At 40.9% G+C, this 11,623-nt stretch overlaps 1 protein-coding gene across 4 annotated transcripts in view; it reads left to right on the top strand.

Annotated features, from left to right (window-relative positions):
• LOC103130762 (cAMP-specific 3',5'-cyclic phosphodiesterase 4C-like) overlaps positions 1-11,623 on the top strand; it is a 43,155-nt gene that overhangs the window by 5,893 nt on the left and 25,639 nt on the right. The window contains exon 1 of one of the 4 annotated variants that reach the window (XM_007542258.2): positions 7,645-8,012. The exons of 1 other annotated variant lie outside the window; for it this stretch is intronic. In XM_007542258.2, coding sequence (XP_007542320.1) covers positions 7,864-8,012 — 149 coding nt within the window. In that variant the 5' untranslated portion in view covers positions 7,645-7,863. Of the gene's footprint in view, positions 1-7,644; positions 8,177-11,623 lie in introns of those variants that run through there. 2 more of the 4 variants (XM_007542260.2, XM_016666161.1) reach the window with 2 other exon arrangements.

The following is an 11,623-nucleotide window of genomic DNA, read 5'->3' as shown; positions in this document are numbered from 1 at the left end:
ACATCGATGTGCGCATGTGCATTACCACAAGGCATGCTAGATTTACGAGGTCTGACAGATAGTCAGAACACCGGATGCCCAGTACCCACTTTGGGCAGTTTAAGTGGAACTGATGGAGGTGGAGACTTTTTGAGTGACTTTTTACTCAAAACCAGACTTAATCACACCCAGTAAATAAAATGGACTAAATCCAGGGTTTTCAAAGACAGTTCTGATGTTCGTTGCTGGGAATAAGCTACAAATAATATCTTGACCAACAAGGTAGGACACTACAACTTTGAGAGCACCTTTTTCTAACCTTTCATTTAAATCTGTCATGCTAATTTGTTGCTGAGCAGGTGAAAAAAAATCCTCAATAAAATTATTTTGCATTTATACAAAATAATTGTGGCCCTTGTGGGTTTCAACATGCAAAGGTTTGTACACCTTTCTTAGACAATATCCTAGGATGACCGTTACAGCTGCAGTGGCCGTTTTCATTTATCTGAAGTGAGGAACAATAGAGAGAGAAAACAGTGCTGTAGAGAAACAGAGGCAATGAGCGAGTGGTAAAATGAGATAATTGAGACAAACTGGGGAAAGGGTGGTGATGCAGTGATAGTGGGTTGGAGCTCAGATAGTGCAGCTTTCAGAGCAGCGATAAGGAACGGCTGCAGAGGCCGCTCCGCATGGCTGTTACCGTGGAAACAGAAAATAGAGAAGTATGGTCTGGACACAAAACAATGGATTGTGATGTAAAGAACTGAAACAAAAGTGTCAAGTGAGGCCATTTAACCAAAGGGCAGCAGTCTCAATGTCAGAAGTCTCAATATAGCTGCCATCCCCCTTCATCCTGGTTCAGTCGAAATGGCCTGAGTGGGGCTGCGGCGGGTCGGCTGCTGCGTGCGTCACAGCCCCACTCCCTATTTTAAGCATGACTGATTTCCCCAATTGCCTTCAGAGCCTCATTGATCCTTAGCGGCGGGCCGGGACAACGGAGTCAGCTTCAGAACCAGCTTGTTTACTGTACTCCATGCTCACTGTGTGAGAAACTGCTGGGTTCAAAGGTCAGCTTTGTGGACGAGTTGTAATAAGTCATTAGTTTTAGTTGAAGTCCAGAGATGAGAGTCCAGAGTATAGTCCAATGATCACATCTGAACCATCAGCTCCTGTCTGCACTGTCATCAGGCTGAATATATTCCTACCACCAGAGGGAGAAACTAACCCAGTTATATTCACACACTGCAGAGCACATGGGGGTTGTAAAGTAAAGAAATAAACTTAAAATATTCAGATATTTTATCTCTTTTTAGCAGCTTAAGATTTGATTTTTTTAACTATTTAAAATGATTGAAGTCAGTGTGTTACTGCAGTTCTTTTTCTGTTTTACATCTACTTCATCTCTCGTCAATTATCTTTATACTGCAGTCTGTAGCATATCTGTACAATTTGTTTAAAAGAAGACATTTAAACAGTTTCTTTACCTTCTATTTGAATTTGAATTCCAAGTTATTCAAATTCAAAAATACTCAATTGATGGGCTGCACACTGGCGCAGTTGGTAGAGCTGTTGCCTTGCAGCAAGAAGGTTCGATTCCCAGCCCCGGTCTTTCTGCATGGAGTTTGCATGTTCTCCCTGTGCATGCGTGGGTTTTCTCCGGGTACTCCGGTTTCCTCCCATAGTCCAAAAACATGACTATCAGGTTAATTGGCCTCTCAAAATTGCCCCTAGGTGTGAGTGTGTGTATGCATGGTTGCGACAGACTGGCGACCTGTCCAGGGTGTACCCTACCTCTCGCCCGGAACGTTAGCTGGAGATAGGCACCAGCAACCCTCCCAACCCCACTGAGGGACAAGGGTGTAAAGAAAATGGATGGATGGATGGAAATACTCAATTGATCCCAAAGGAAAATTAAATGTTGTAACTCATATTAATTCAAATTCTTGTAGGTAGTTATGGCTACAATAGAGCACTTGTAACGGTCTGTATTGCAGCCAGTAGATGCAGATGTAATTAGCAACCCCTTAACATAATCTCACACTAAAAAGAAGAGAAAAAAAATTCATTGTCACCTGCTGCATATTGAACGTCTCTCCAGAGACGTCTGGATTCTGAAGTTGTCCTGCTGACAAATGAACCATCGCCCCAGTCTGAGATCAGGATGCCCTGGAGCAGGTTTTCATCCAGGAGGTCTCTGCACATTGTTGCAGTAATATTTCCCTAATAATTCCTGGTACTGAAAAACAGCATGATGCTGCCACCACCATGCTTTACTGTAAAGATGCTATTGTCGTGGTGATGAGCAGGCATGCCTGGTTTCTTCCAAACATGGTGCCTGGCGTACACACTGAAGAGTTCAATCTTTGTCTCGTCAGACCAGAGAATGTTATTTCTCCTGGTCTGAGATCCTTCAGGTGCCTTTAGGTAATCTCCAGATGTTGTGACATGAGCATTTTATTAAGGAGTGACTTTCATCTGGCCGCTCTGCCTTCCAGGCCTTATTGGTGGATTGGTGCAGAGATGGTTGTCTTTCTGGACTGTTCTCCTCTCTCCAGATAGGAACACAGGAGCACTGACAGAGTAACCATTGGGTTCTTGGTCACCTTCCTGACCTTTCTCTCCTAAACTGACAGCAGCTCTGGGATCACTCCTGCCAATTGCAAACTTCTTCCACTGACCAATTATGGAGGCTATTGAACTTCAGAGCAAGAAGGTCCCCGTAGATCTCAGAGAATTCTCTCTCTGAGGTCTACAGATAACATGTTAACTAGACATATTAATTTCCTGAAGAAATTTAACTATTTAACTGGGGCCTGCCCAACGTGTGCAGGTCTGTTTGGCCCCCTCGTTCTGACGCTTAATGAGTAACACATCCATGCAAGCCAGCAAGCTTGCACAGCTGGACTTGCCCCTGGTAAAAACCAGGAGCACATCTGGGCAGTACTGATGCGCTCGACCTGGTCCACCGCTACAATGCAATGGCCAAAGCTCATGCCTGGTCCACCACCAAAGTGCTATGGCTGACCTGGTTCATCACCACAGTGCAATGGCTGAACCTCATACACAGTGAAATTCGGTCCGAGACTGACGACTATAAGCTTCGCACATGTGGTTCTCACTCACAGTGTGAAGTAAAAAAAAAAATAAAAAAAAAAAGACAGTGGATATTGTTTTTTTCTAGAAAATTTTCAACCTTCATACTAAGGATTTTAATTCACACTAAAAATCCTGAGAAATAATAAATTTATGTAAGCAAAATATGAATAGTCCCAGGAAATATGTATTTTTGCCACAATGCATTGCAAGTCCTCTCTCTGCCCCTGTTTGTGAGACTTCTCACTGCCTCTGTCTGGCCTTTGTTGCTATGGTAATTAACGACTGTAGCCAATGCATTGTGAGACCTGAGCTCAAACATTTTTAAGTAATTCTGGCATTTAAAATGGGCTGTGTCCCTCTCAGACAGCGGTTCAGGTCGCAGCAGCGGCTGCTGCATCTGAGTCGGTGAGCTGCAAGACAGACCATAATAGCCTGCAGGTCAGAGTTAGAGCCGTGGGCTCCGTTGCTATGGTAATTAACGACTGTAGCTGTGACTTTGTGTATGAGTCAGAGCGGAGCCTCCGTTAACTTGAATGAGATTTTGTCGTTTTTCGCAATTTATGTCACCATTTTAACTCAGAATCCCACTGAAAATAATAGTGCACTCCCCGGGTCAAGTTGAACATTTTGATACCACTTTTGTGGGGGTAGATGCAGCGGTTTGAGCCGCATTAAGGGTGATAGGTGTAGAACAATAGGTTCCTGCCATGCATTGCATGGGCAGGCCCCAATAAATAATAAAGAAACGCCTTATTGGGTGTAGAACAATAGGTTCCTGCCATGCATTGCATGGGCAGGCCCCAATTAACAACAAAACCACAAATAAATGATTTTGACTTACAGTCAACTACTCTTACATATACTGCAGCACTCCTTAATAAGTACAATCCAAATTGCTGGTCAGGAATGCAAACCAGCCTCCATGAAGCCAGCAGATAATGGTGTGAGGCCGCTATGCCAACAACAGGCTAATAAACCCTCAACTGAAGGAAAATCCAGGATTTATGCCTTGTCATTTTATGAGTTGTAAATGTTTCATGTCAACGTTTTTTTGGCCCAACTGACCAGGACTTTTTAGACTGAGACTAGCTTAAGTGTAATGTGAAGACACTGAGCAGAACCAAATATTCAGTGCCTGTTTTTCCTTAAATATCACAATGTTTTCCATCATATGGACGTAGACTGATGGAACACTGAGAAACCCTTTGGTGCACAGCCAAGTAAGTGTGTGTTTCAGTGTGGCGGTACTGCTAAGTGTATGCATGTCCGCTTCATTTAACTTAGAATAATGTTATTAAGGCATGTTGTTAAGTTTGTCTAACTGTATGTGATACCAATTTTGCTCCATGGAAATGGTTCAAAGTATCTACCACTTCTACCACTTTGTCCCATCTCCACTGGGACAGTAAGAGCCAAAGTCACTCACTTTTTCACTCTTCAGTGGCAGGTTCTCAGAAGTTAGCTATATTTAAATATGTAGAGTTAAACAAAATTAGAAACTGCATAATTAATTTAATGGGTAATTATTTAGATTATTTGAAAAGTTTTAGGTTAAAAAGCATTTTTTTTAAAGTTACCTAATAGCACTGGACAGGGGTTTTCAAAGTGTGAGAGAGCTACCTCCTCCCCGCCAATGACATTATTGCTAATATTTCTGTGAACATTTTGGTGTTGATGTTCCATTCATCCATGGCTCACTGACATTGTTGAGTTTACCTGCTATGTGTAGCGCCACATGAAAAATCCTTCATCCTTGTTTGGCAGACAACACTGTGGCACTGCAGTATGTTTAGATCCAGCCTATGAACATCCACACTTTAAATAATCATGACCATACTTTCTTCTCTTTTTTTTGCCGTTTTGTTTTGCCCAGAGTCTGTCTTCGTAAAGCCAGGTTTAAGGTTGATGCATTGGACTGTGCATGCCACTGCACTCTGTTCCCCCTCCCTTGCATGAAGGCCTAACACCTGATTGCACCCTCCTTAGCTTGGTCATGGCCATCCAATTTCCCTTGATTTTCATCTTCCTTCAGTTTTCCGTCTGGCATTTCTTTCACTAAGCTCGATTTCTCCAGTAGAATTTCAACTGCACTGATCACTGAACAGAAGGATAAGTTGTGAATGATGGCATCGATTTTCTGAGCTGTTTTAGAATTGCAGTCTGCCTGTGATTTGACAATGCCAGTGGAAGAAACGTCCATTTATTATAATAATGCTGCTCTTTTCCAAATTGTCAAGTTTGAGTGAAGGGTGACACCCAATTACAAAATTCTGAGGTGCAGATCCCATGACAGCACATGAGGCCAACACGCGCTGTCATGGGACAATGTGATCAGTGGGTTACCTAGAGACCTAGATTTACACATCATAGCTTTAGCTACTTAAATTGTATGCATTTTGTCTGTGGCATAGGCTTGTTGAAGGCAGTTAAATGTTTGCATTTGCTTTTTCTGGTTTGTATTTTTTTTCCCCCTCATGTAGCAACCACTGAAGAAATCTGGTGCCCCCTAGGGGAGGCATGCTCCACACTGTGAAAAGCACAGGAATAGGACATTATCCAGAGCAAAACTAGAAGAACTACAGTCAGTCAGTGGGTGCATGAATGCTGTTAACAAAGATGCAGTAAGAGAAAAGAGGCACAGCAAGAGAGAAGAACTAATCCTACTTTGGCAAAGTAAAAGTCCAACACTAAATAGGAGATTAAATAGTTTGATTGAATTTATAAAATGTTGCAATTCAGTCTCCAGAAAGCTCTTTTACTGCGGGGTTGTACATAATGTTGTCGGGTCTGATGGTCCCTGCTGTGAGCCTCTTTACATTTCCTTAAATGGAAGTCTTGGTCATGCACCACAGACACAGAAGCTCAGCATCACAACAAAGGATTACATAAAATATCTGAAGTAGGTAAAACTTTACTTCATACTGCATGTACTGTATGTACAGTTAATCAGCTGTTTCAATGCAGGCACATCCTTTTTTTTTCAGTTTCAGCTAAAATAACTCAACAGGTTGTCACAACAAAGGGTCTGTGTTAGCTCCATTATTCAGCCATCTGTGTATGAAAGGACAGATCAGATCCTTCCTTTGGGTGTGGCACCATGTAACTGACGAATCCCTGGCCTGCAAAGCTGAGTTTGTGTGCTTGGTTTCAGTCAGATCTGGATTATATTTATTGTCCTTTTCACACCAGTGGCTAATGTTGACATGGCAACATAACGTGTCTTGCAAAAGTATCCATACCCCTTGAACCTTGTCACATTTTGTCATTTTATATTTCAATGAGGATTTTATTTGATATATCTTTCTAACTTTTGCTTCTGTCTATTACATAAAATCCATTAAAAATGCATTTTTTTGTGGTTGTAATGTGACAAAATGAGAAAAGGTTCAAGGCATATTTATACTTCATGAACTAGGATCGTTGTGCATTCTCCCATCTCCCGTGGGAGATGGGAGAATCTCCCACGGAATCAGGTTGGGAGAATCTCAGGTTGGGAGAATCTCCCAACCTGCCAAGCGGTGATTTGGCAGGTTGGGTGGAGATATTCTTGGCTGCTGTATGACTGCACACTATCACTCTGGAATAGAGGCCACATATGAACAACAAATTGTGTTTAAATTGAGTTTAGCTTCAACTGTCATTGGAAAAGATATTTTTAAGACATGTTTAATGTAGCTTGTAAAAACCTTTCTTTTGGGTTTGAAAATCAATTACTGGCTCTCAGTAACCTCAGTAGTCATGGCATCTTTAATCAGATATGTCCTGTATTTTTATGAAAAGCTCAGAAGGCTGGCCAGCTGGGGTTTCAAATTTAATTTTCACATTTATGGAGTCTGCGGCCGACAGTGGGGGACTTTATGCTCATGCCTGAACTAGTCTAGTTGTATATGTTGAGAGTAAATGCGTGCGTGTATGTGATCGCAGTGAGCCGAGTGTTCAGAGCTGCTTACTATAATACCTTTTCATACACCTTCTGTCTTCAATCTCTTTACAGAACACAGATAAGACTTACTGACACATACACACATACACCACATGCACTAACACCAATACACGACACACTCCATCTGGAGAGGATAATATGCCCTCCTTCTGTTTCAGGATCCACAGTGTTTAGGAGAAAGAGAACTGCAGCTAAGATAGGCAGATCCCGCCCCCTTCCTATCCTATGCTCCAGCCTCACTCGAAACCCATTCCCATTTGTGTGTGATGTACACTTGCTTAGTCACATGCCTACACACACACACACACACACACACACACACACACACACACACACACACACACACTTGGTTTGAAAAACCACACACTCTTTCACACACAAACAGGTTGCACAGATCTGTGCACAATCTAAGGGGTGTGACAGAATATTCCTGCAGAGGACAGGCCTACGCTAACAGAGAAAGCTCTGAGGTGTTTCTGTGATTAAAGGTGTAGCAAACAGAGATGAGAGAGAAACATAAGAAGAGAGAAAGAGCAGACAGAAAGTGAGAGAGGGTAGAGTCTGAGCCACATTTAGACTCAGGGCAAATACAAGATGTACATGTGGGGCAGATTGGTGCAGAGAGTGATTAAAAAGCTTTCTTTCAGCCTTTATGGCTATCTAACAAACTTCTGAGAGAGCACGACTCAGCGGAATTTAGTCTCAGGAAAGCAGAAACTCCAAATCTGCGTGTCTAATCTAAGAAGAGACAACTTTTCACCAGCAGATCGGATTGTCCCAGTCGCTCTGACTCTGTGTCGCTGACACTTTGTCTTAGAGTTGCCTTCCACTCCTGCCAGGGGGGGATGAGAACCCTCAAGAAGCTGTGGAGAGGCGGACGACCTGATAGAACAAAGCAGACGAGGAAGCGTTCTGGGTTTTACAGGGATGAGAGCGGCCACAAACTGAGGAGCACCAAGAGGGGGAGAACAGCAGAGTGGCCGAGAAGAGGAAGGTGAGGAAGACTTAAACAGAGTAGTCAAAAGAAAAGATGAGTGTGCCGGCGAACTATGGCTTCTTTTACTCTGTGGAGCGGAGTATAACTGTGCGGAGTGGAAACATTCGGGGCTCGCCGTGTGCTGTCAACAGGCCAATGGACATCATAAACAAACGCAGGCGGTAATTAAGAGCTACCTCATTTCCTCTCACTCACTTCTTTTTATCTTCCTTATTTTTCATCTGGTTTCTGTGATCTGTGTATGAATAGCTATGTATGAATGTGTATATATTATAATAGCCAGCTCTCAAGCTGGCTATGAGAGGTTGCACATGGTTTTGTTTGTAAAAAAGGCACCCCTTGAGGTCAAAGGTAATTTTGTCTTTAAAAATATCACTCCCATTTGAAGTGGCTGAGAAACTAATCTATTTCTACATGCCAGTTTCATTAACAGGGACACAAACTTTCTATTTTTTGTTATGACACTTTCAGAAGTTGTGATCACACTTCCGATAAACTGCTAATAGCAGAGCTAATTGTTTATTTAGCGCTTTTGCTAACTTTGAAAACGCTTATAGCACGTTTATAGCACCCTTAGCTTCAGCTAAATAATTTTTTCCAGATAAATTCTGAAGCACTAATTTGGCTTGGCTGTTGTGTAACGTTTCTGTTGGATAAAGTTCCACATCTGTGTTGAAGTTTTGATTATTGACTGTTAAGAATTCTTCATGTAGTTAGCTGCTTGTTTTGAAGCAGGCAAAGACTGTTGACACAGTCATTGAGTTTCCTTTTCTCATGTTCCCTAACTATTTCGAACAAGAAATTTACAGGAACAAAATAAAGCACGGACATTAGAAAACAAAATGAAACATAAATATGTTTGTAAGAGTCAATATTAATTTGATGCTTGGTGGTTGTAGTCCTTCAAAGGCACATTGTAATTTAAATTTAAGTTAGCACTTTAGCATTAGCTTCTGCTAATTATCTGTTATCTACCATAACACTGCAGCCTTCGCTTGAAACACTGTTTCTTCTTAAAAAATATATTTTTAAGAGGGAATGTAATAAGAAGCTAGAGGACTGTTGCCCCAGATTGTTTTACAGATAATGTGCAATAATATTTGTATTTAAATATGTGCTTGATGCATGAACAGGAAGGGAGATTTTTTTGTGTTTCTAATGTTTTAAAGACTGAATTTCTTACATTTCTTGCCTTCTGTGGGGTTCAAACTTTTTTTCCACTTTTTATATAACATCTACAAACTGCTGACTTTTATCAGCTGCAAAACTTACAAAAACATCCGTTAGTCTTTATCAGATGTTTCACATCAGCATTTCCCAAAATAATTATTTGCCATGTTTCCTCTTAAAGACATGAATAACGACCTCCAGATTATTCTCTGTTTAGTTTTTTTAATTGCTATTATAAAAAACTTAACATTTTATTTTCGTTTTTATATCATTTCACATTTGTTGCTATTAGGAAAAATGTTTGAATAGTGTTTGATTTTACATAAAAACATGCGGGATCCTTTCTTGTTAGCTGTAATTTGATCCATTGTGCTGTGGCTAAACCTTCGTTTCAGTTGTATCATGTAATTTAGACTTAGAATTTAGACTTCATTGTGCACCAGTTCTTTAGTGTGCTTGCATGGTTGTTTGTTCTGTTTGTCTCTGTGTTGCCCTGCGACAGACTGGTGACCTGTCCAGGGTGTATCCCGCCTCTCGCCCGGAATGTTAGCTGGAGATAGGCACCAGCAACCCTCCCGGCCCCACTAGGGACAACGGTGTATAGAAAATGGATGGATGGATGTGCACCAATTCTGGTTTTTAAAACCAAAGTTGCATGATATATAAAACAGTTTTTTAAAAAATCACAGAAAGCCAAAAATATATGTGCCGTTTGTGCCCACAGTGAGTTAATGAATCTTTATACCATAAAAAAAACTGCTCTTATGTAGAGAAGTCTAATCCTGATTAAGCTTGCAGATGTATTCCTTAAAACAATCTGCAAACACTTTACTCCTCTAGTCTGGTGCAATTCTCTTCTTGGCAATAATGAACAGCACATATAGATCCACAGTCTGTTTATCCATTAACTTTTTGTGCTGAAACCCATAAAGAGACATTTTGCAGCTCTGACAGTAATGGACATTTTGAAAAAAACAAAACAATAACAACAACCAAACAAACATAAAATTAAGTTTTCTTAAACCTGGGAGCAGGGGCATGGTATAAGGGGAAAAGTGATGACAATTCTTGTGGAGGGCTCTCTGTTGGTCAGGGCCCTCCACAATTTAATTATTTAATTTTTGTTCATAGACATAAAAATAAAAAAGTCGGGGCCCTGTCAATTACAAAATTAATCATATTGTATTTTCAAAGATTGTTTTTAGCAGTAAAAATTTAATGTCCCCACTCCCAGATCGAAAAACACACATCCATATTTGCCCTGAACACCCTCTATCTGCGTTAAATGGTTTGTTCCTGCTTGGACCGCTTGAGAGTGACGCTGTTCAGCAGCAGTCAGTGAAAGACACGAACGATTGTGGCCGTTACTATGCTGCTAAGAAAAGTTATAAAATCAGGTTTTCAGAAAAAAAATCAAAAGAGAGAGGGAGAGAGAACAAAAGGCAAGAGTGTTTATAACCCAGTTTGAGCAAAAGGCAAGAGTGTTTATAACCCAGTTTTTCTCCAAGAGAGGTGAATAGACTGTAAGTGTCAGGAATGATGGTGTTTGGTGTTGACAGGAACCACGAGGCCTTCTTCGTCTTGTCATAGTTAGACTTTTACTTTTCATCACAGTTCAGATATACAGGTCCAAACTCACCGGAACACAACGTACAAACTCACACAGAGTGATGAGGACTACTCAGACCGGAAACCCAGACGAGACTGCCGCCACAAACCTGCGGCTCGTCAAAACTAAATATCTAACCAAACAGGTGAATCAAATTACTAATTAGTGGACAAAGGAAAAACCGGTAATACTCAAAAGTAGACACTAGAAACCTCGAAATCAACTCAAACTAAACGGAGAACACAGAAAAATCCACACAAAAAACCCAACATATGACAGTGACATTATCAACCATTTAGCACAATTAGCTTAGCTACAAACTACTATTTGCCTCCTTTTCACTAGCATTTAATGAAATAAGAAAACAGATTACCAACATATTCATATATTTAACGTGTCACTTGTACCTTTTACCACTTAACAGATGAGTCAGTCAGCAGCAGCTCTAACCCACGTCCCTCCTAACCTGTCCTCTCCTGAGTGACATTAAAGCTGCAGTATGTCACTTTTATATAAATATTTTTTTCACATATTTTTTAAAACTCATTATGTTGTGACAGTATGGTATGAGAGGTAATCTGTGAAAAATCTATTTCCTCTGCCTTCTCCCAGTGCTAGAAACAACCAGTCAGTGGCAATCACAATCTCATGTGGTGCTGCTCATCCTTCCTCCCCCTTGATTTGTGCTGTGCTGTAGCTAGCATAGCACAGAGCTGTGAAGATTCAAACGGTGAATGCTGAGTTTAGCTAGCACCAGTTGTTTTAAGTTCTTGGGGGTGATGGGACAAAAGTATATGTATATATATATATATATATATATATATATATA

This window comes from Poecilia formosa, unplaced genomic scaffold (genome assembly GCF_000485575.1).
Source record: "Poecilia formosa unplaced genomic scaffold, Poecilia_formosa-5.1.2 Scaffold669, whole genome shotgun sequence".
Taxonomy (NCBI): Eukaryota; Metazoa; Chordata; class Actinopteri; order Cyprinodontiformes; family Poeciliidae; genus Poecilia; species Poecilia formosa.
The sequence above is the reverse complement of the archived record's forward strand: the minus strand, read 5'-3'. Positions and strand labels throughout refer to the sequence as shown.